The 26,018-nt window shown below is 37.6% G+C and overlaps 1 protein-coding gene across 8 annotated transcripts in view; it reads left to right on the top strand.

The window, feature by feature from the left end:
- HECW2 (HECT, C2 and WW domain containing E3 ubiquitin protein ligase 2) overlaps nucleotides 1-26,018 on the top strand; it is a 321,128-nt gene that overhangs the window by 212,351 nt on the left and 82,759 nt on the right. For all 8 annotated transcript variants that reach the window (XM_042949536.1, XM_042949537.1, XM_042949535.1 and 5 more), the window contains 3 exons: nucleotides 345-448; nucleotides 1,173-1,297; nucleotides 13,805-13,990. In XM_042949536.1, the coding sequence (XP_042805470.1) occupies nucleotides 345-448; nucleotides 1,173-1,297; nucleotides 13,805-13,990 (415 nt within the window). The remainder of the gene's footprint in view (nucleotides 1-344; nucleotides 449-1,172; nucleotides 1,298-13,804; nucleotides 13,991-26,018) is intronic.

Raw genomic sequence — 26,018 nt, 5'->3', positions numbered from 1 at the left:
AAGCTTTTTAAATGTTGTTCTTTTTTTTGAGAACTAATTGCTATGAAGTATAAAAAGTTCTTTTCTTTAACAATATAAGAATTTAGTTTTCTTTGGTTAAGGGCCACAATTTTTTTTTAAGTTTTATTATTTTGTTAGGAAAATGTTCCACAAACAACAGACAGAAGAAATTCAATGCATTGTAATTTACTTTTAAACAACAGATGGCCCAGAAGGTCAGGGAATGGAGGTTTGGGGAGGTAGGCCTGAGGCTGAGAAGATAGTGATGCCTTCTGGGCTCTGGGGGAATGGTTGAGCCTTCTTTTAGAGGCTGCCGTGATGTGATGGTAGTCTCATGATTTCAGATACCAGAGTATTCGCAGAACCATGACTAACGAGAGGCCTGAGGAAAATACCAATGCTATTGATGGGGCAGGAGAAGAAGCTGACTTTCACCCAGCCAGTGCAGGTAAAAGCCTTTAGAATTGTTTGCTTGTTTTTAAAGTTTGTTTATTTATTTTGAAAGAGAGAGAACATGGGCAGTGGAGGGGCAGAGAGAGAGAGAGAGAGAGGGAGAGAATCCCAAGCAGGCTCCATGCTGGCAGTGCAGAGCCTTACTTGGGGTTCAATGCCATGATCCGTGAGATCATAAATTGAGCCGAAATCAAGAGTTAACCGACTGAGCCACACAGGTGCCCCTAGGTTGGTTTGGTTTGTAATCTCACAAAAGTAGAAAACAAATAATAAGGATTTCCAAGAAACGAGATTTTCCTTTTAGTGAACTTTTGTTCTTCAATAAGATCTGGTAATCAAATGCAAATGGCAGAATTCACCAGAGACCTCTTCTAATCCTTGACTTTTTGTTAGTGCTAAGAAAAGAACCACAAAACCAAATAGAATATAAATGACTTTAATCTCTGGATCTGTGGGATAGTGGAAAATGATTGAATCTGATCACTTAGAACATCTAAGGATGCATTAAAATGTTAGTAGTGGCTAGAAATGTTCAATTCTATTTTCGTCAGGTCTTATCTATGAATTTGTATCAAAGAAAAGAGTATTCAGAGAATTAAAATAATAGCAAATGATATAGGCATCCTTTGGTTCTTTTAAAACATAGACGGAAGTGAATAAGTATGTTTCCAGTACACGGAAAGGTTTCCCTAAAAGCCTTTGTGGTCTGCCCCATCTAGATTTCCGACGAGAGAACGTCCTGCCCCACTCTACCTCCAGATCCAGGCTCACGTTGCTGTTACAGTCCCCCCCTGTGAAGTTCCTCATCAGCCCAGAGTTCTTCACCGTGCTGCATTCTAACCCTGTGAGTATCAAACCTAAGAGTTTGTAATGGAAAAAGTCACTGGCCAAAGGAAATTATCCTCATATATGTGATAATGGTAAGAATGACAAGAGCTAATGCTTGCTGAGCACTAAGTGTGTTCCAAGGTCTGTATTAAGCACTATTTATGTTTTAACCCGTTTGGTCCAAAGAAACCTATGAGTTTGATAAAACTCTCATTTTTCCAGATAAAGAAACTGAGGCCCAGAGAGGTTAAATAACATTCCCGAGACACAGGCTTCCATTATGGGATGAATAAATCATGAGAATAAAAGCTAGAGATAGGAAATACAGCCAATGGTATTATAGTAGCATTGTATGGTAACAGATGATGGCTATACTTATGGTGAGCATAGTATAGAGAGTGGGTAAATCACTGTGTTGCACACCTGAAATTAATGTAATATTGTGTGTCAACTATACTTTAAAAAAAAACCCAAACAAAAAAAAACATTCCTAAAGTTATACACCTACTAAGTGGTATCATTGGGGTTAAAATGCCAGAGATACTAACTCTAGAGTCTATGCTCTTGATGACCACCTTATTTTGCCTGCAAAAATGTGACTAAATATCTGTGTATTGACAGCAGGCAGTGGTCAGGTCAGTCTTTGAGACTGTGATACATGTTCTCTGAAAGAGAAAATATAAACTTTATACATTGCTGTAATCTGAAAAATAAATCAATGCGTAGAGGAATGTTTTAAAGATATAAGAAGTTTGCATGGAAGTTCAGGGTTTTATTTTTGAGAGGGGGAGGCATGGTGATGTGTTTAGAATGAAGTAGATTTAAATTTTTGTCCTTTTACTCATGTGTCTATTGTTTAGAAACCCTACCTCTGTGATTTTGCTATGGGCCTAAAAATGTTAGTATCAGCTAAAAGAATAAATCTTTTGTTAACCAGAAGATTAAAAAAAAAAACTTTAGTCCTTCAGTCTTTTAGTTATTGTTCTAAGTAGAGAGAAATCACTATGACTCCCTCCTTTGCTTCTTTGCTTTCATTTCCTCAAGCCCTGAGTATTAACCAAAATTACCGCTTTTCCTGATCTTGATTCCTTAACCAAGAAACCCCTCACATACATACCATCCCCTTGTTTAATTTTTCAGGACAACCAGTCTCTCTAATTCTGCCCACAATTATTTTGGAGTTAAACCTGGGTTAGAAAGTTTTTATTTTGCTCAAAAAACATTAGGGGTGCCTGGGTGGCTCAGTCAGTGAAGCGTCCGACTTCGGCTCAGGTCGTGATCTCACAGTTTGTGGGTTCGAGCCCCGCATTGGGCTCTGTGCTGACAGCTTAGAGCCTGGAATGCTCTGGATTCTGTGTTTCTCTCTCTCTCTGCCCCTCCTTTGCACATGTGCGCTCTCTCTCTCTCTCTCAAAAATAACTAAACATTAAAAAAACTTAAAAAAAAAGCATTGACCTCCTAAAGAAACTAGAATATATAGGGTGACAGTGAAAATGTTGCACACTTATTTTTTGGTCATGCAGCATGATATTTGTCTAAAACACTTCTAGAAAAAAGAGAAGGGTTTGAAAATACTATATAAATTAAGCCAAAACTGTGTGTGTGTGTGTGTGTGTGTGTAGAATAAAAATTAGAATGTGAATAGGAAAGCATTTTGGTTAGAAATTGGTTGGTTAGAAAGGATTTCTTTGTGATGTGAATCTTGTATCACAGAATAAATAATGGATATTAGTTGGTAAAAATCGTGTAGAATGACCTTCTAGGTGGAAGATATGCATGAACAAAGATGGAAGTAAAAAATGTGTCTTATATGCATACTGAATTCTTTCAGTAATAAATATTACTGAAATAAATAAATAAATAATTTATTATAAAATTTACTTATTATAAAATACATAAATATTACTGAAAACATGATCTATGCTAGAAATTATGGCAGGTGCTGCAGACGCTGGGGAATAAAGTAAAGTTCTTTCCCCAGGGTGGACAGAGAGTAAGAGCAACTTTAGGAAGATGGCTGCAAAATGCCTCTCAGAAGAACTAGTTTTGAGTTAAGAGCTGAAAGATGAGAAACCATCAGTCATGGGAAAAGCCAGGGGAAGCTCATTTCAAGCAATTGAAGCAGTGAGCGCAGGGACACCAGAAAAGTGAGCAGACTGTACAGGGCTGCTGTGTCATGATAGAAATGGGGAATAGTGTGATATTAAGTCAGAAAGTTAGCAAGATCCAGATCGTGGATCATTCTGAGATCATGGGGAGCCATCATGCACTTAAACTGACACGCCCAATGTGGAAACTGTAACTCTGAAAGACAAGAGTGAAAGCAGGATGATGAGAATGAAGGCTCTTTCCTGGTCCAGGGAAAAGACAATGATGACTGGAGCCTTGGGCTTGGCATGGAACTGGAGAGAAGTGCATGGATTTGAAAAACATTCTGAAGGTAGAATCACTATGATGTGGTGAGGAATTGGTTGTCAGAGATGCAAAAAGGGAAGAAGCCAGAAATACTTTTAAGGCTTTGGTTTGGCCAAGTTGTTAATTATTTTGGATCATGGTGCTAGTGTAGCAATAAATAGCTCTAAATTTGACTAGGTAGCTCTTTATCTCTGCCAGGTGTTTAGGTGTAACATGGTGGGAAAAGGGGCATTATGTCACACATCTCAGAGGGCTGAGGGAAGATAGTAATTAGAGGAAGGTTTTCCTAGCTGCACATGGAGTGATTTAGAATGAGGGGAACAGTAGAAGCTGGGCCGTAGAAGTCCAGCTGGATATCCAGTTGACCCTTGAACAACACAGGGGTTAGAGTTGTCAACCCCACACACAGTTGAAAATCTGTGTTTTGACTCCCCAAAAACTTTACTAATAGCTATTTTTGACCAGAAGCCTTACTGATAAAATAAACCAGTCCATTAATAACACATTTCAAATGTATATTATTTACTGTATTCTTCCAATAAAGTAAGGTAGAGAACAGCAAATGCTATTTAAAAAATCTTAAGAGTGTTGTAAAAAATCCACATCTAAGTGGACTCACATAGTTCAGACCCAAGTTGTTCAGGGGTCAACTGTAATACCTTCATCATGGCATGAGTTGATAAGAGCCTGGACTAGGAGGTGAGGAAATAGAGAAGAACCATCCGACATGAGAGGAACCACAGGTAGAGAGTAGGCAAGATTTGGTGGAAAATAGATAGAAAAGAATTAGTGAACAATAAGAGGAAAGTAGGCATGGATGCTCATTTAAGGGAATGGAAGAAGAAGAACACATGGAATTTAACACAACAGATTATACACCATAGGAAAACCAGAGATTACAGGGCTGGGTAGAAGTCAGCATAGTTCGATCACCAGGACTATGGTCCAGAGGTGAGGTGGGTGAGGTCATCAGTGTGTTCATATATACTGATGTTAATGTATTTCTGTCTTATTTCATTAGCTTTGCTTTACAAGTATAAGCATCTGTCTGGCTCACTGATTATTACCTCCTGGTTTACAGGTTTAGCTTGGAGCAAAGAGGACTTGGGACAGGGGTGAGCAATGCATAGCATGCCAGCTGTTCTCAGGTTTCATGCAAGAGGGATTAGATTTACCGTGCATTCAATTTAGCAGTAGTTTGTTGATTCCCTGTTACGTGTTGGGCACTATACCAAGTCCTAGAGATACAAAGATGACAGCAACTGTGGACCCAGGAGTCCCATACTTGGAAACACATCCCCATGCAATGAGCAGAGTTACAAGTGCCATAGTGGAAGGCTGCAGAAGTCTCCCTGCTAGAGTGAGTGATTCACTCAGGGCAAGGCACATGGAAGGGTGATGAGTGGGTTTGCATTTGAGATATGTTTTAACAACTGAACAGGAACTTACCCTAGAAATGAGATGGGCCAGAGCACTTTTGGTAGAAGGAGCAGCATTTGCAAAGCAGAGGTTCCTGGAGTTGTAGAGCAGTGTTGATAATCATTATGGAAGTACCAGAACTAGTACAGAAGTATAGCAGTTTGGCATTGCTGGTGTGTTAAGGGCATAGGACACTACTGAAAGTCAGGTTTGAACCTGGCAAGGGAGGCAGAAGCTAGGTTACATGAACCTAAATTCATGTATGGGACAATTTTAGGAGATGGTAGGGGCTTTTACACAAGGAAGAATGGGCTCACATTTAGAATTGATACTGTAAGACAATATCATGCTGTGGTGGGAAGAGCTTTAGACTTGAAGTCAGATAGCTCAAGTTTTCCTTTATTTGTTTGCCCTTTATGCATTCACTCAACCAGTATGTATTAAATGCCTGTGACTTGCCTGGTACAGTCTGGACTGGGAATAGACTACTAACCAAGACAGAGTAGATTATAAATAACAAACTAGTGAACAAGAAAAGGCCATTCGAGTTATGCAGTGTGGCATGAGGTACAGTACACTGGGCTAGGGTGTACTTGGGGATGAGCTTCTGGAGGCACTGCTTTAGATCGGGTGGAGAGGAAGACCTCTTTGAGGGAGCCACATTGAAGCTATTGTAAAATGTCAAGAAGCCAGGAGGGTAAAGGTCTGGCAACAGAACCTTCCTTGCCAAGGAAAAGGAAAGGCTCTAAGACTTGAAAGAATTTGAAGTGGTATATATGTGGTATATAATAAGGTCAGAGAGGTGGGCAGGGCTTCAGTATGATCTGGCAGAGTTTGGACTTTGTTCTAAATGGATTTTATTCTAAAGCGATTTCCTGTAGGGAATAATTTCAGGGTTTGAAAGTTCCTTCTAGGGTTGTGTAGGTAGCTCAGTCGGTTAAGCGTCTGACTGCAGCTCAGGTCATGATCTCGCGGTTTATGGGTTCAAGCCCTGCATTGGACTCTGTGCTGACAGCTCAGAGTCTGCAGCCTGCTTCGGATTCTGTGTGTCCCTCTCTCTCTGCCCCTTCCATAGCTCATGCTCTGTTTGTTTTTGTCTCTCAAAAATGAATAAATGTAAAAAAAAAAAAAAAAGAAAAGAAAAGAAAAGAAGAAAGAAAGTTCCTGCTAGCTGCTTTACCAAGAATGGGTTTTAGAGGGCAAGACTGATATCAGAAAGACAAGTGAAAAGACCCTATGGGGACATATAGAAGGAGCTTGAACTAGTACAGTAGCAGTACATATGATGACAAGTGGATGAATATGGGACATATTCTGGAACGAGAGCAGACATTCTTGCTAATACATTAGACTATGGGGAGAAGAAAAAGGAAAGCCTACAAGAAAGAGCAATTGATTGGATGGTAGTGTTCAGCGGTTTGCTGGTAAATGTTCAACAACTGACTCTAGGAAAAAAGTGTGTGTGTGTGTGTGTGTGTATGTGTGTGTGTGTGTATCTTATAAATTTTACTGAGTGAAGGATGTATAGCACACAATTTAAAAATAATGATAAAATATACACAAAATGCTTTTGTTGCTTTTTGCTGAAGTCTTGTATCCCTAGCCAGCCTACCATTGTAGTTCACAGGCAAGTTCCCACATGAATATATTCATTTGCATTAACCATTAGGACAACAGTAAAGCAAGGGAGACACAAGGCAGAGCTTCCTACTCCTTTGTCAGTGAGGTCGGTAGCACCTTCTTTTTGAACCAGATAATAGCTTTTGAATACTGGACTTCTATTTCTTCATTTGTGTGTGTGTGTGTGTACACGCGTGTGCACGTGTGCGGGCTACTTGCAGTGTAACAGCACAATGTGAAGTTTAATCTGTATTATTAGCATTTTATTTTCTCCATCAGTTTCTTAAGTCTGGACCTTACATCTAGAAAAAAGCAACACACTTTAACAAAAACAAAACAAAAGCAAAAACAAATGAAAGCTGAAAGGCTTTTGGGCCAAGGACAATATGTAAACAAATGGCTGTGGCTACATTGCAAAAAAAATTTGCTTGCAGACACAGCCAGCCAGCCTATGGGTCCATCGTTTGCCTGCACCTAGCTAGGCAGCCCTCAAAATAATATCAAGGCCTGGTTTGCATTTACTGATTTTTGTAATATTAATACTCCCAATGTAGCTGATTTTAAGCTACCAATATGACCTCACTAATCACCAAGTTCTAACTTGACTTATAGGCTGCCTTCTTGGGTACAAGTTCCTCGTCACTTCTGTGTTTCAAGTAAAGGCTGGATTCACAGTTATTGGGTTGTGATAAAAGGCTATAGCTTTTAAAGTTGGTCAAGTTCTATAAATAAATGCGTATTCTTAGTTCCCAAACCTTGGAGATCCTGGTTCACTAGGTCTGGAGTGGACCTTAGGCATTTGTTTGTTTGCTTGTTTGTTTTTTAGGTTCCTTAAGTGATTCTGATGCAATTGGTCTATGACCTATAATTTGGGAATTCCTAGAATAAAAAAATACTGCGTTAAATGACCCCTCTGCTTTTGTCACAACAGTAACGCATCTGGACTTCTGACAACTCATCTATTTTAACAACATGAAGATACTCAGCAGCTTAAAAGTTTTTTTTAATTTCTTTTGTCTTCATGTTTTCATCGTCTTTCCCCTTTCTTGGGCATGTTTCAACTTTTTACACTGGGAAGCCAGTCTTGATTTTAAAGTACTCTCTCTAAAGCATTTAAACTTCTTTTTCTCCAACCTGAACTGTCTTCATTATTAGCTACAAAGATGATCTGTGCTGTGCGTCTATGCATTTCTGTAAGATTTAAATTCTGTTGGGTTTAGGAAGTCTTATTTGCCTGACTTTTATATGGCAGGAATTAAAGTTGGAGGATTTATCTCACTAATGATCTCAACATATGAATTTATGGGAATAAGTCACACAAATTTTTTTGTAAAAGGGCATTACTTGATGAAATTAAAAGCAAACTTTTATTTGGTTTCCTCATTTTAAGATTTATTATCTAGTGTTTTTTTGCTTGAATTGTTTATTATCTATAACTGTTTCAGTAGCTTCCTTGTTTATATTGTTGAAAATGCTCAACATACAAAAGGAGTATTCTTTTTATGATTTGAAGATAATCAATTTATGTTGAAAAATACTCATGAAAATAGATTTCATGTAGCAGTAACTTACTTAATTTTTATTGAAAATAATGAAATTAAGTAGACATATGATTGTCATAACTCTAAAGGAAAACTTGAGAAACAAAGTTTTTTTGTTTTTTGTTTTTTTTTTCAAATTTTGCATTGCGGTTGCTTTAAGATATATACTGCTGCCCTCTGCTGGTGTGATCAGATTTCTTCCAATATTGTATTCATAAACTAACTCTGATAACTCAAGATTTAGTTATTAGTGTCATGTCTTTTATAGTTGGCATGCCTGTGTTTGTCTAATTAATGTCAGATGTAAATACGTTTCCTTATATGTAACTGAATAATGTTTCCAACATACACGCCAAAAATTATTATTCTCCTTTTAGTAAGCTGTAGAAATACATTAACTCTACCATTTAAACTTCTTGGTAGTTAGGGGCGCCTGGGTGACTCAGTCGGTTGAGCATCCGACTCCGGCTCAGGTCATGTCTCATTGTTCACGAGTTTGAGCCTCACATTGGGCCCTGTACTGACAGCTCGGAGCCTGGAGCCTGCTTCAGATTCTGTGTCTCCCTTTCTCTCTGCCCCTCCCCACTCATGCTCTGTCTCTCTAACTCTCTCAAGAATTAATAATAAACATTAAAAAAATTAAACTTCTTGGTAGTTAATGGAGAAAAAAAATATTCAAAAATACATAAATATATTCTTACAAGTCAGGAATTCCTGCTATTGCAAAATACATGAGTTGATAGTTTACAGTTAGTTTTGCCAAATAAGTTAAATTTTCCCTCCGTTTTACTCTTTAGCTAGATGAAAACAATGTAAGATCCCTTATGATTAAAGTGGAGACAGACTATGTATGAGAACTATTTCCATATCCCAGCATACATCTTATGGAAACAATGTTACTTGATTTTATTCATAGTAAAGTTTGTTTAGTGAATAAGGTATATGAATGCTCACATCTGTTCCCTTGTGAATATGAGAGACATTTGCTATAGATGCAGTGATGATATTTTTCAAGTGTGGATTCAGAGTACCTATTCTTGATGAAGGATTTACAAAATAGGAAAGATAGATTTTATTTAGAGTTAATATACTTGCCTGTGTTATTGAAAAGAACCAAATTAGATGAAATCAAGACTGGGCCAGGTAATCCCAGACATATGTTCACCATAACACTAAAGAAAGAAAGAAACCTGCCAGAAAAAGAAAAAAAGGATTGACTATTATCTGCATTGTGGTTGGTTGATAAGAAATGAATATTTATATATAATGTTCTTATTCTGTCACCAAATGGCAATAACATTCCCCTCAACTCCTCTCAATATTTTTCACTTCTAATACCTTAACACACTTAACTAAACAAAACACATTAAGCTCTGAGGAATGTTATTTTAACAAAATTCCACTAAATAAGTTCAGTTCATCATTCACGCAGCCATTGGATGTTCATTTCTTGCATGGGAAACAAGAAGCAACCAAGAATAAGGTTAAGAAAGGAATTTTGGAATAGAGAAGCAATAATTGAAGAGGACCTTTTAAATCACATGAAAGGAAAACAGTGCATCCTTTAGAGATCATGTAAAGGGGCTTCATCTACTATTAGCAGTTGCCAACTCGCCTTGCTACTCGTGACTCCACATGCAGCAGCTTCCCAGAGGAGATCGTTCTTTGCATTCTACACATTACCATCTTTTTCTATAAGACCAAAACAAAACAACAGCCCAAACACCGGAAAGATCCTCACTCAGCCAGAAACACCGAACCACAGAGGGAGAATGAAATGCCTCTTTTCTCTTAACCCACAGCTTTCTTGTTGTCCACTTCCAGGAAGACTAAACTCTTTTAATCTAATCCCACCTGTTTAGTGTTTCTCAAGTCTTGGGACCCCTCTTATACTTAGCTCTGCTAGTTTTATCTGTGTTTCAGTATTTTCACTGCTACTGTGGCCTTCGATTTCCAAACTCTCCTTTCTGCCTCAAGGGAACCTCTTCCTCCCACCTTTCCCTATAATGTTCCTTACCATCCTTTTGAATCATGGGGCTGTGCTCATCCCCATGTGTGTATCCTTGGGGTTTAACACCGGGCTTATGACATAATTAATGAAAGGTTATGAAAACCTTCTTTAGTTAATAGAAAATGGGATGCTGGCCCAGGATCTTCAAAGACCTCAAAAGTAGAAAACAATTTTACTGCTATCATTCATCTGTTATAACATACGTATGATAGGTACAATCCCTTATATATTCCTTTAGTTACTTCTACTCTGTATTTTTATAGTGATTTTTTACCTCTTCAAAGCAGTTTTACATCCTTTGTTTCATTGGATTTGAACCTCACATGCCTGTGAAGAAAGCAAGGTAGTTATTATTAATCATTTTACAGTTGAGCAAAGATGTAATCTCTGAGGCAGAGATTAAATGATTTTCTTTGTCTCTGTCCATGAGTGACAGGGCTGTGGCTAGAATCTTCAGTGTAATTCTGTATAAAATGGAGTATAATTATTCTTTCTGAAATATATTTACTTATATATGTATAACTATATATTAAAAAATAGTGTATATGTTAAAAATGAAATATGTATTAAAAATATAATAAACATGTATATAAACATATAAACACACATAACATGTGTATAAATATATGTCACATGTATATATACATAAATACATATATAAATAAATTTACACATGTATATGTGTGTGTGTGTGTGTGTGTGTGTATAGTTTCTTTATAAAAATGTAGCATTATGGAGGGATGTTCCTATTTGCCTTAAGGGTTTTATATAGACACTTACAGTCTTGCGCATGTTATTCAGACTTGAAAAAGCTATGGTTCCAAAGATTGTTTGCTAGTTTCCAATAAATCTTTCTTGCACTTATTTTACTTTCATAGATGCTTTTTTAGCAGATCACTTGAACTTGGCCCTATATTGTATGTCTTACTGAGAGGAGAGGAGGAAAATGAAAACACATAATTAATTATACGATCAGCCATAAGACTCCTGAACTGAAAGAGCTGTGTGGCCCTTGGAATTACTTCCAGCTTGGGAAGGAGGTTCTTTCACCTAATCGCTACTTCTTGCCCTAATGAAGTTCTCCTTTTCTTCAGCAGAATGAGGAGCAGGTCTGGTGCTCTAGATAGAGTCGGGATGTGGCCTATTTACTTACATTAGAGAGGGGAGGAAGAAATGAGGGGGACCAAGAGATATACCTATTTAGAACAACAGGTAATGTAACGATTTATCTGGCAGAATTATCCCATGATAATTTGTCCCCAAAGAGACTGATTAGGATGTATGACTTGAAAGCTCATTGCCGACCACCACTCAAGCTAGTATGGTCTCAGGCCTCTAAGCTTGCAATGGCTTCCGTGAAAATACATCTGCAGCAAGAAGCCAAATGCAGAAAACAGATGCCTTGCTGATTGTGCATAAAACACCGAGACAGGGTCAGCCACGGGCTAAACTATTAGTTAGCTAATGTTTGTCTCTGACAACCTCCAACTTCTTTTATTAGTCTCTTTCTCCGCTTTCATGGTATCACTTTCTTATTCTCTCATGCTCTCTAATTGCCCATAGCCTCTGTGTAGACTTGCCTGCGTTGGCAGTGTTCTGTGCTCTGAGCCTCACAATTTCTCACAGCCATCAAAGCCTCCTCTCATTTAGATTATCAGGTTGAAATACAACCTCAAAGTATTTTATACTCAGGTGTACCAAGGAGTTAGTGCACTAATATTTGAGGATGGTTCAGTGTGGTCCGTCTCCCTCTGTCGCTGCCTTCCATCTTTCCTTCTTTCCTCCCTTCTTTCCTTCCTTCCTTCTTTCCTTCCTTCCTTCTTCCCTTTCTTCCTCCCTCCCTCCCTCCCTCCTTCCTTCCCTCCCTCTCTTCCCTCCCTCTCTTCCTTCCTTTCTTCCATTTGTTTTGATAGGAAAAAAAATATTTTAGTAAAAAGTATATCATGATGGTGAGTCAATCAGAAAAACTATATAAAAGTTATTTTATGTAGTTTAAGCTATATGTCAATAATAGCAACCAACAAATCTCAGTGGCTTAAGGGGACAAAGGTTTGTTTGTCATTCCCAATTGGGTCATCAAGGTTCTGTGATCCCTGTAGTCATTCAGGGATTGAGGGGCCCGGGCTGGGGAGCAACCTCCATTTCAAACATCACTAGCTTCTATGATAAGTACCAAACATAAGAAAGCTCTAGAAGGATGCACATCATCAAAAATGCTTTGACCAGAACATGACACATCTTGAGGGATCCTGGACAGACAAGAACAATATTAACTGACCTCATTGTCATTCATCTTTTATCTTCAATAACAATCACAGTACTGGGCATAGAAAAGGTAGTAAATGTTTATTAAAATGAAATTATTTCCAGAGATTCTGGTTTCTTTGGGGTTTGTTTTGATCTACCTTAGTGTATGAAATAAATAACAGAACCTATGAAGTAAAGCCTGAAGGCCTCCAGACTCAATCTAGTGGCCTGGGAAGCTGAAGGTAAGAAGAATCCTTTGAATCTATCTGAGAAGAATAGAATTTCAGAGTAGGTCATTCACCACCTTGTAATTTCATGAATATCATCTTCTGTCAGATAATTCAAGGAAATAGCTCCATACAGTTACTCCTTTTCTACTTCTTGGCACATGATATTATGTGATGAATCTTTGTCGACTTATATGTTGATAGCCATGGTTTATGGTCAATTTTTGGAATCTTGTTTAAGTATCATAGAGATGAAGAATACAGCATTTTTCACAAGACAATCACTTTTTTTGTGTGGTGGAGTTTATTAAACATGCATTTCAACTGTATAAATTCAGCCATATATGTATATATGTGTACACACACACACACACACACACACACCCAGAAAAAATAGAGAACGAAAAAAAAATATGTATACAGCCCAGGCAGTTCAGCCTGCCATTCTATTCTCTGAGATTTTGCCTCAAAGAAGGTGTAAGATGAAAAACTTTGATCTTTTCTGGTCTCAGTTGGATTTGAGTCTCAGTGATTGCAACTCAACTCAGGCCTTTACATGGACTCCTAATATTCAAATATGTGGCCAAGCATTTTTCCATACAACTTGGCTGCTAAGTGCATGCCAACTGCTTCGTCTGGTGCTCACCCAAAGACCAGTGATCTCTTCCAGTGCTAGAGCAAAAAACTGGCTATGTTGGGGGGTCCCTGTGAGGTGGTATATTTGTGTCTGACATGATGTGACTTTGTGTGCTTTTTTTCTAAGACCAACTTTAGGATCTAACATCCCCTGTAGAATGAGACTCCACAGCATTCTTGTTCTTTAGAAAATGAGACCTCATCAGTGAAGATACCTTACTTTCTGTAGTCTTCCTATTTTATTTTCATCAAAATATTGTTCTCAGCCTGCTGCTTCCATGTGCGGGTCCAGAGTTACGTTGAAGCTGATATGCCCACTGGAAGACTAAATGTGCCCTCGAGGACCATGTGTGTTCCTTTTGTGGGTCCCAGGCCGGTTAACATGGGCTCTCCATTCTTTCCTCCAGAGTGCCTACCGCATGTTTACAAACAATACGTGTTTGAAGCACATGATCACCAAAGTCCGGCGGGACACCCACCACTTTGAACGCTACCAGCATAACCGAGATCTTGTGGGATTCCTCAATATGTTCGCCAACAAACAGCTGGAGCTGCCAAGGGGCTGGGAAATGAAACACGATCATCAGGGCAAGGTAACATGGGGGAGTTGCCGCGTGGAAGCTGCCGAGTGACCGCGGGCTGCTTGTGGCTTTGGCAGTGGCTCTGCCATTGAGGGAGGGCTGAGAGCTTTTGAGAGGTGAAACCTTCCCCGTCCAGGTTCCAGTGAAACCTGGACTACAGGTTGTTACTACAAGCAGCGATATGCTGTTCTGGAACAGTGTGTGGAGCAGACAGGTGTGGGGTCATTTGTTTGGCAAAATACTCCCTTTTGCCTGGATATTCTTCTACCTGTAGTCACCATTTTCTGCTGATCAGAGAAAAGATTTCTTAGGCAGTGACACTTCTTTCTCAGTTGTACAGCTTGTGTGCTGGATAGTTTATTTAAAAGTTGGGGTGTTGTTTGTGGAAGGTGGCTAGGAGGTCAGTAAATAACTATACAAGGTGTGTCTTGTGACCTCAGTGATGTTGGTTCAGAACCCTGATTTTGTTATATGAAACAGCACTCACGGAGTAATTCATTTATGATGAGAAATGCATAATTGTGTCACACAGGCCAGAGTAACCACATCTGCACTCTCTTTATAGATAGATGAACCAGAAACCTGGGCTATGATCAGGAAGTTGTTATGAGTAAGAAGCAGAATGAGAACGTTAGTAATTTTTATAAGGTGTTTCTCAGCTAAGATTGTATTTATTTAACTCTGGTTTAGTACCTGCTATGAGCCATGAGCTGTTTAAGATATATTTAAGCTCCTCACAACAATTTCATAAGGCAATGGTTACTATTATTGCCACTTACAGATTAGAAGCCTCAGGTCCAGAATGGTTTGGTGACTTGCCCAATGTCAGAGAGGGCAAGTGACCAAACTGTGCTCTAACCCAGGCAGTCTGGTGCAAGGGTTCGTGCTCTTAACTGCATATGCTCTCCATGTATTAACTAGCCTCAGTTTCTCTGTATGTAAAAAGACTTGAAATACATGACTTGAAGGATGGAGAGGATTAAAATGACATGATCTTTAAAGTATTTAACCATGCTTCTCTCATTCATTCAGCAAATGTTTATAGAGCACCAATGCAAAACAGGTAAGCCAGCTATTTCATAGGATTGCCATTCTCATGGAAAGAGACAGAAATAAACAAATAGCATGCCAAGTATCGATTAATGCTGTGATTAAAAAAAAAAACAGGGGGATGGAGTCTAGAGAAAGACAGGAGTGGGGAATTATTTTATACAGGGTGGCCAGGGAATGCCTCACAGGTAAGGCTATATGTGAACAGAGATCCAAATGAAGCGAGGAGTAAACCATATAAGGAAAAGAGCATTCAAAGCAAATGAAATGTTTAAGGTACTCAATAAATGCCATCCTCCCTCAAGGTACCCTAGCAATAATAACACAGTAGCATCTTATTCACTTGAACTCAGCTTCCAGCTAGCTTATCTGAGAACCTATAACCAGTCCAAATAGATGTTACAAAAGGCATGTATTTTAATGCATGGGAGGAGCCCTCAGACTCTCATTGAAACTATTGACTTGATTTCTAGAAATTTTAAAAATAAACCTATTATTCCCAGCCAAGAGAAGATTAGAAGTCTCAAGCATGAAATTTAGAATAGATGAAAGAGAATGGATTTGTGATTATGTCCCTGGCAGGGAAGCCTTTCCAGGACACTAGGAAGCTGGAAGCAGGGCCACCTGGCATTTCCTGTACTCTCTCCTCCCAGAGAAGATGGCACATTGCTGGTGCTAAGTTTGGTTCAGCAGCCTGAGAGCCCAATGTTGGTAAACATTCTACTGAATGGAAGAGCATAGGTTGTCCAAGTAAAGACTTAGGAAAATACTGATGGTATTATACCTGGGTATAAAAGAGAAGTACCATATCAGGAATTCAGATCTGTTCTCAACTCAGACAAGATGTCCCCTGTGTCATGAGGAGTTACACTCATTAGAGAGCCATGGGTCCAGGGAAAGCCCAAGTTGAGATAATGCTGCCATATATTTCTGCTCTGTCTAGAGACTTAACTTGCTAAGTCATTTTTGTATCCTTCACTAAAGGAGATCAGGAACTTTTGTATACATAGTGGGGCCCTCCTTTCCTGCCAGTCATAACTTGCCAGACACACTTCAGGAGACAGCTGCTTATTAATAATCCCTGGACCTTGAGAAAAGTTTTAAATTACATTTAGGACACTATTTAAGAAGAGTTACGATGTATTCTTAAGAACAAGTTCTGTCTCATAGTCTTTATAAAAGTTTCCATAGTTAAACACAGGTAAACATTATCTCAGCTATGTGGGTAATGCAACTATGTATTTTATTCCCTGAAGGTTTTGGACTTATTTGGGAATTTCAACCTAAAGTTGCAGGAATTGTAAAGAACCTTGAGTGTGGGCTGGTAGATAGTTGATCTTGCAGTCTACTGGTGGCTTTGCATTTGAACGCTGCTTGGCATGAAAAATATAGAAAGACCCCTTCTATATTGCCTTGTGGACAAAATGGATTATCAAACAGGCCTGAAAGCTTATCACATTAGCCTGATCTATGCTTTGTGCAGTAGGACTTTAATTTTTAGTTAAGTTGGACACCTTAACCGAAGCAGGTATATCTCCCTGTGATTCCTCCCACCTTCCTTTACAAATGACTGGCTTCCAGTTGTCTGAAATAATTTGAACGAACATTTGGAAGATGTTTGTGCTAGGTCTGTAGAGGGCTGCACTGCATTTGGCTGCATTTTAGATATCATAGCTCTTATCCTCCAAGGCAGTTAATAGGACTTTTTCTAGCCCTGAAATTTTAGCTCACCCCCCTTTTTTTTCTCCCAAGATTTTATTAAATGCTACACTGCATATAGTGTAGTATTGGTTTCATGAATGGAATTTAGTGATTCATCACTTACATACAACACCCAGTGCTCATCCCTACAAGTGCCCCCCTCCTTAATGTCCACCACCCATTTAGCCCATCCCCCTACCTACCTCCCCTCCAGCAGCCCTCAGTTTATTCTCTATCATTAAGAGTCTCTCATGGTTTGCCTCCCTCTCTATTTTTATCTTGTTTTATTTTTCCTTCCCTTCCCCTATGTTCATTTGTTCTGTTTCTTAAATTCCACGTGTGAGTGAAATCATATGGTATTTTTCTTTCTCTGACTGACGTGTTTTGCTTAGCATAATACACTCTAGTCCCCCTTTTTAATGAATTGCTTTGCTCCCAGAACATTTAAAGGGAGTAAACTTTTTCCCACTTAATATAAAACACTATTAAATACTACAAAGTTATTTTCCCACAGTGACTACTGGTTTTTAGAATTGACATGGAACAGGATATCCAAGTCCTCCTCTACATGAAAGGAAATGCTTCTCAAGCAGAGTGTTTTCAAAGTTAGCTCTTCAGACTTACAAAACCTGGCTCCATCTTCTCTTCTCAGTTGCCACATTTTCTTTTTGTGTTTTCGTTTATAGTCATTCAGCACATATTCACATCCTTCTGAATGCCTCATATGTGCATGCCCCTGTGATGGCAGTGATGAAAGCCAGCAGTGTAGCATTAGGCAGTACGGAGCTTTGACTGTGTGCTACACACTGGTGTAAGCACTTATATTAGTTCCTTTCATGCTCACAGCAGCCTTGTAGATAGCTGCTGTTTTTATCCACATTTTAAAGAATGTGGAAACTAAGGCAGAGCATGGTCAAGTGAACTGACCAAGGTCCCACAATTAATATGCAATTTGAACACAGACAGTTCAGCTCCTGAGTCTGTGCTCTTATTCTGCCTTTCACCAGTGAGCAGGGAGAATGGATGTATTCTCACAATCATAATAAAGGTAGTAGAAGGTACCACAGGATTTCCTACCACCATCGAGGAGGTGGGGACTTTCAGATGCATCATTGAAGGACAGCATATAGTGTGAGCTGCTCTTTGCAATCTGGGCGTAAGTGATCAGTCCTTTCTTGTATCCTCACATAATTTCCCTTGTATTGTTTTCATGACATCTATCTGCATCTGTCTCATGCTATAGCCATTAACATGTTTTATCTCCCCAAGCAGATGATCCCTTTCTGGGGGGTTCTTGTATTTATTTTTTAATTACCCTCTCTTCCACCTCAGTGCCTTTTACATGGAAGGTTCTCAAACAAGTTTGATGTATGAAACTTGTCACCTGTAGTTCCCCAGTTTATAGTAATTTCTGCTTTGGACAGATGAAGACTCCCTCCCCACTTCCTCCTCTTTCTGTGCTTTCACCAGAAATAGCTCCTAGATTTGCTCCATTCGACCTCTCTTAATGCCCATGTTGCCTTGGATCTTTCACAATATTGTTTAAATAAGGTGGTGATTATGCTCGTACTGCACGTTAACAGTCTTCAAGTTGGGGAGACTTTTTTCTAATTACTTGAAGCCAAGGATTTAAATTGGGTGAAATTTCACAGGATTCTTGATCTGGTATCCTCTTTTTGGAAGTTCAAGGATGAATCATGTCCTTGACTCACAAAAAAGAATAGAAATAAAATACTGTTTAATTAACTATTAATTAAAGAATAAGAACAAAATCAGGCTTGCCAGGTGAGATAATGATGATAGTGATAATGATGACAGTGATACTGATGATGACAATGATACCTGCAGTTATTAAACTCATGCCACATGCCAGGCACTGTACTAGGTACTCTCCTATGGATGATCTTATTTGCACTTCATGGCAATTTATGAGGTGGCTGTGATTATTATTATTATTATCCACATTGTGTGAAATTTAGGGATGGTAAATAATGTGTATAATTTTAGCAAGCAAGTGAGGAATCCAGGAGTCAAACACTAGCAATGTGACTTAACCACTGTTCTCTACTGGAACGGATTGTCTTTGGAAATGAGAGATCCTTTATTGAGGGTTCCAGGCCAAATGCTGGGGTTGCCAGTACGCTTCAAGGCTGAGACATAGATGGATGCCCTGATGAGATCACAGGTATTCTAGCAGAGGATACACCACCAGAGACATATACGTGGCTTCATACTTAAATACCATTGATTTCTTATGCTAGGGGTACTTAGGATAATGAAATATAATAATAATAATAGCTTATTAGATGCAAGGCTCTATGTTAGGGATATTATATTAGCTCATTAAACTTTCACAATAACCCTATGGAATAGGTTTTGCTATACATGAAGGAACTAAGGCTCAAAGAGATTAGGTGTGTAAGTAAACTCTTAGATACAAACCCAGGTCGTTCTGTATTCAAGGCCGTTAGCAGTTTTTCTATAAAAGATTAGACCTTACTGGCCACTAACCACCTGACTTACTTGAAGTATGTCATTTATATTAACTGGATCTGAGTTTCTTCATCTCTACATACACATTTTTCATGTGCTTATTGGTCATTTGTATATCTTCTTTGGAAAAATTTATGTTCAAATTCTTTGCCCATTTGTAATTGGATTATGTATCTTTGTATTATTGAATTGTAAGAGTTCTTTGAACAGTATATTCTGAATACTAGTCCCTTATCAGATATATGCTTTGCAAATACTTTCTTTTGTTCTTTGAGTTGTCTTTTGACTGTCTTGATGGTATTATTTACAACACAACATTTTAGATTTTGATGTAGTCCAGTTTATTTGTATTTTTTGTTGTTGTTGCTCATGCTTTTGGTGTTGTATCTAAGAAAACATTACCTAACCCAAGATCATAAAAATTTACTCCTGTGTTTTTTCTAAGAGTTTTATAGTTTTAGCTCTTACATTTAGATCTAGGATCCACTCTGAGTTAACTTTTTATATGGTGTGAGGTCAAGGGTTCAATTTAATTTTTTGCCTGTGAACATCTAGGTCCTAGCATCATTTATTGAAAAGACTATTCTTTCCCATTGATATCATTAGTTATTAGGAAAGTGACAGAACTATAGTGAGACACCACTACAGACCCACTTGATAGGCCATCAAAAAAAAAATCTCAAAAATAATAAATGTTGGCAAGAATGTGGAATCTGGATACTCATATGCTGCTGGTGGGACTGTACAACAATACAGCCATTTTGGAAACAATTTGACGGTTACTAAAAAAATGTTGTGCAAAGAGTTGCTAGATGATCCAGAAATTCCACAACCATGTATATACCCAAGAAAAATGAAAATACACTTTCTTCTATAAAACTTGTACACAGATATTTCGTAGTAGCATTATTTGTAACAGCCAAAGTGTGGAAACAACCCAAATGCCCATCAACTGATAAATGGGTAAATACATGTGGTAGATTCATACAATGGAATATTATTTGACAATACAAAGTAATGAATGACTGATACAACATGGATAAGCTTTGAAAATGTTTGCTAAGTGAAAGAAACTGTCACAAAAGATCACATATTATATGATTCCATTTATATGAAATGAGCAGAATAGGCAAATCTATAAAACTATAAAGTGGATAGGTGGTTTCCTTCAGTTGGAAGTGCAGTGGGACCTATAAATCCTTGATTCTTTAGATTTGAAGTTGAGATGATATGGTTCAAAAACTAGATTTGCCATGAAATATGTAATGCTTTTGTTTCTGCTTTTAATTCCAGGTTTCTTGTTCAAAATTCTACTGTGTGTTGTGTTTTAATCAGTATTTTCTTCCATTACTTGATTTTCCTAATTATTTTGATTCTGTAATGGTGGGACTGGAACTGAGCCAAGTTTTATGCAAGATCATCCTTATGAAACTCTGATCAACATCTGTGTTTATGTGTTGGATCTAAGGCCTAGGATTTTCACCTAACATATATAACACATTTTGACTTGCCTCATTTTAAAATGAAACATAAACAAAGAAAGCAAGCCAATATATAAAAAAAATTCTGCTTGCTTTTTATTGTAATAATTCTTAAATTTTTATACACTCTCAGTGTAAAAACTAAGGGTAATTTGGGATCTGGATACAGTATCAATATAAATGTTTTATATTTTTGCAAGAAATATGCATCAATAGTATTAAAATGTGACTTGTTTAAAATGCTTCTGATTCTTGGCTGGGTTTGATCATTAGTATGTGCTCATGGGGATAATATATTTGGAAGACAAATATGCGCTTTAATAAGAAAAACCAAATGTATTTAACCTAGGAACTAACTAACTTACTCTCTTTCTTTCTTTCCTTCTCTCTCTCTCTCTCTCTCTCTTTCTTTCTTCCCATTGTTAATTTGATGGATTTGAGAAAATTGTGCTGCAATGGGGTCAGAATTTCTGGATCCATCACTATCTGACCTCTTTGAACCTCAGTTTTCTCTAAAGTGAGGATTAGTAACCTATCCTTTCCAGCTCCTGGGACTGGAAATAAATGAGAGTTTCATCAGTTTAGAATTTCATGAAAATGATAAAGATATGTTATTAATGGCCAAATCCTTTTTCTAATAGGAAATATACAATGGTTTTATAAAGAAAATGATGTAGGATTAGTATAGTGTCCCATTCTTCCTCTTAATGTACTGCTGATTTTCTGTACCCATGATGGTCCAACAGAATGGTTTTTTCAAAGTAGGGTTCCTTTTGCTATTGTTTTTTGTTGTCTTTGTTGTTCATGACCACTCCAGGGTAGTCTGTCTTCAGATGTTTTCTCCTATCTTAAAACAACCCAGAACCATCTCTTTCTCTACCATGGCTATTGTGGTCATTCTGGTTGATTTCTCTCTGTGTCTCTTTGTGTCTCTCTCTGTGTCTCTCTCTTTCACACACACACACACACACACACACACACACACACACACGAGCTAATGGTGTAAGTTCTAATCCAAAACCTGACAGGCTTGAGACCCAAAAAAAAGCCTATGTTTCAGTCTGAGTCTTAAAGCCAGAAAACACCAATATCCCAATTCAGTTAGGCAGATGGATTTACCTCTTCTCAGCCTTTTGTCCTATTTGAGTTCTTCAGTTGATTGAATTAGGTGTGCCCACATTAGGGAAGGCAATATGCTTAACTCTGTCAGCTGATTCAGATGTTAATCTCATCAAGAAACACACTCACAGACACATCCTGAAGTGTTTGGCCAAAGGTCTGGGTACTGGTGGCCCAGTAAAATTGACATATAGAGTGAACCATCACAGACCCATGTCAGGGGAGTATTATCAGTGGAATATCTATTGCAGAGGGTTAAGGATAACAAAGAGAAAAAGGCAAAATGGCATTGATAATTAGAAAAATACCATAAAGCTTATTATTTCTTTTTTCTAATGTTCGTTTATTTATCTTGAGAAAGAGAACATGTGAGTGGGGGAGGGACAAGGGGGTGGTGGAGAATCCCAAGCAGGTTCTGCACTGTTAGCACAGACTCTGATGGGGGGCTCAATCTCACAAACCTCGAGATCATGGCTTGAGCTGAAATCAAGAGTCAAATGCTCAATTGACTAAGCCACCCCAGGTATCCTGCTTATTATTTCTTAAGTTCACACAATGGGATTATCATTTGGTTCAATTTTTAGAAAAGAAAGTTATTTTTTGATTCCCCTTCCAGATGTTAAATATGGAATAATTTTTTCCCCCCTCCCTTTTGGCTTTGTACTCGCAAACAGTATAACACAAAATGTTTTACCGAGATTATTCTACATGGGCTTAAATTGAAATACTAAGAAACTTGAAACTTTAAGAATAACATATCATAAACTTCATTTTTTTAAATAAAAATCTAAAATGCTAACCATCTTTTTATTTAAGGTGAAATGTCTTTTCCCATATTTTCTTGTGTTTTTTTTTTTCCTACAAAAATCATATGCTATATCTCCCAGCTAAACTTGACATCCATTTCTATACCCAAGCTTGGTAACTCTAGAGCTTTGTGACTTTGGATGTCAGATTGGGGGTTTGAGTAGCAGAATGGTCCAAATAACCAACTTAGATGACCATGGCAAGTAGAAGTTATGGTTATGAGGATAGTTTTTAGAAGAGAACAAATATTTGTACAGTGAAAGTTACCACAGTTTGAGCCTACTTCTCATTTTACCAGAGTATAATAGCCTCTGTGGCTGCAGAAGTTGCCCCCGTGATGGCATAGGTTTTGGTTGTATCCCGCAGGAAGCTGATAGCCACAATTTATGGGGTCAGGCTCATCTCAATGAGTAAAATGCAACTTAATATTTGGAAGTCTCAAGTGAATTCCTAAAATACCTTAACAGGATAAGTTCTACACTTTGAGAAATATGCTTTTTGTTAGTTTGATGACTACATTTCTTCTTTTTGTGGCACATGTCTAATTGCTTTGAAGTAATACCTCTTTGTGGTGGTTACCTGGTTTAATAACCTGAAGTTATACAGCAATCCAGGTGGAGATGGAATGAAATTCTAAATTTGTAAATCGCATTGTGGTTTTTTAATGATCTCTTGCTGATTTTTAAGGGGGTAAAAAGGTGTTAGATTAAATAATAATAAGTCACATAAACACACATAGGAGGTAATGGGAAAGAATATTTCTGGGACAGTGTACCGTTTTGAATGAGAGAATAGAGCAGAAATTAGTTTCATGAGTGTATTTCTGAGTAAAATGCTAGACTCATGGAGTCTTGAAGGAATTTTCCAAGTATGGAGATGGCCTTTGTCTTTTATTTTTAAACAGTTATCTTCATGACTTGCACTGGATATTTTTTATAAAATACAATATGCTATTTTTAAAATTTTATGGCAGTGACTTTCTGCTCCACCTAAAATGGGCTGATTTGGACAATTCCATCCTCAGTCTTCTATAGTGATGTGCTGCTAAATGTTTAAAACCCAGCTCTCCAGGGGAATTGTGGAGGAAGGCTGATGTGTAGAATTTGCCATTTTCTGTGGGGTAAATAACCAATTTCAGGCTGCCAGCATATTCCCCTAAAATCTCACAGTCAGCTCTCATGAGCTGGTACAAGCCATCCCACCATATCACTGGCTCTCCTAATATATTTCCTACAGCTAAATACCACCACTCCTAACATGTAAAGTACCCTTTGGCTAATATTTTATACCTAAAGTGTTGAGGATATTGTATTTATCCACATCTGCTAACTGACCAGCTGTTTCCAGAACTCTAGCCCAAGCACCATAGATTCCTGTTTTGTCTCCTCATGATTTTAGGTCTCTGATCATAGCAGTTTAAAAAAAAAGACCTTCTTTAACTTATTTTGTGACTAATACAGATGTCATGAAATATTTGGGATCACTCCTTCTTTCAAAAGACCAAGTGATGGAAAACATTAGCATGACTATTTTTTTACTTATGATAAACTGTATCAATCAGCTTTTTCATTTCTCCTACTGCTAAGAGCACTGTTGGGATATAATGCAAAGAAAATAATAGCATGTTTATTACTAATAATTGGATAAATACTAGGGAGGGAGCCAAGAGCTGAGAAGAGATTGATATTTTGGAAGGGAGAGAATATGAGTATGATCTTCATAAAAATTAAGGTAGATTACAATTAAGTGTTTTTTGAGCATTTCTAAGACTTTGTAGAGTTGAGAAGCCAGAAGTAAGAACAGATTCAATATGCAATGCTTCTGACTTATAAATTGTTGTTCTTTTATTGTTTCCCTTGTATATATACTACATCTTCCCCATCCATCCATCTATCAATGGACATGTAGATTGTTTCCATATTTGGCAGCTGTAAATAATGGTAACAGTAAACATGGGGATATGTATATCTTTTTGAATTAGTGTTTTTGTTTTCTTTGGATAGATACTCAGAAGTGGAATTGCTGGTTCATCTGGTACTTCTATTTTTAATTTTTGAGGAATCTTCATGTTGTTTTCCACAATGGTCATGCCAATTTACATTTCTACCAACAGTGCACAAGGCTTCTAGTTTTGTCCACAACCTGGCCAACACTTGTTATTTCTTGTCTTTTGATACTAGCCATTTTGTCTAGTGAAATGATTTTGCATTATTGGTTTGATTTGTATTTCCCTGATGATTAGTGATGTTGAATTACTTTTCATGTGCATGTTGGTCATCTGTATGTCTTCTTTGGGAAAAAAATGTCTATTTAGATCCTCTGCCCATTTTTAAATCAGATTGTTTTTGTTTTTGTTATTGAGCCTTGAGTTCTGTATCTATTTTGGATATTACCCCTTATTGGATATATGATTTGCAAATATGTTCTCCCATTCAGTAGGTTGCCTTTTTATTTCATGGATAATTTTCTTTGATGTGCAGAAGCTTTTTAGTTTGATGTAGTGTCATTTGTGTGTGTGTGTGTGTGTGTGCGCACACGCACGCACACACGCCTTTGCTGCCATTACCTCTGAAATCAATTCCAAAAACATATCACCAAGAATGATGTCAGGAAACTTATCATCTATGTGGTTTTCTAGGAATTTTATGGTTTCTGATATTTACATTCAAGTATTTAACCCATTTTCAGTTAATTTTTGGGAATGGTGTAGGATAGTAGTTCAGTTTCATTCTTTTGCATGTGGTTGTCCAGTTTTCCTAATCACATTTATTGAAGAAATTATTCTTTCCCCATTTTGTATTCTTGCCTCCTTTGTCACGAATTGATCATGTATACTTTGATTTATTTCTGGGCTCTCTATTCTAGTCTGTTGATCCATGTGTCTCTTTCTATGCCAATACTATACTGTTTGGATTACTATAGCTTTGGAATAGATAATAGAGTTTGAAATTAGGGAGTGTGACTCATTTCAGCTTTGTTCTTTCTTAAGATTGCTTTGTTTACTTGGGATCTTTTGTGGTTCCAGATTTTAGAGTTGTTTGTTCTATTTCTGTGAAAAAATGACATTGGAATTCTGATAGGGATCGCATTGAATCTGTAGATTGCTTTGGGTAATATGGGAATTTTTGCAGTATTAATTTTTCTGATCCATGAGCATGGCATATCTTTCCATTTATTTGTGCCTTCTTCAACTTCTTTCACCAATGTCTTATAATTTTCAATGTACAAATATTTCATATCCTTGGTTAAATTTATTCCTAGGTATTTTTTTCTTTTTCATGCAATTGTAAATAAGATTATTTTCTTATTTTCTCTTTTTGATAATTTGTTCTTAGTGTATAAAAATGCAATATATTTCTATATATTGATTTTGTACCCTGCAACTTTAC

The sequence above is a fragment of the Panthera leo genome, chromosome C1 (genome assembly GCF_018350215.1).
Source record: "Panthera leo isolate Ple1 chromosome C1, P.leo_Ple1_pat1.1, whole genome shotgun sequence".
NCBI classification, from domain to species: domain Eukaryota; kingdom Metazoa; phylum Chordata; class Mammalia; order Carnivora; family Felidae; genus Panthera; species Panthera leo.
This window is presented reverse-complemented; position numbering and strand designations above follow the sequence as displayed.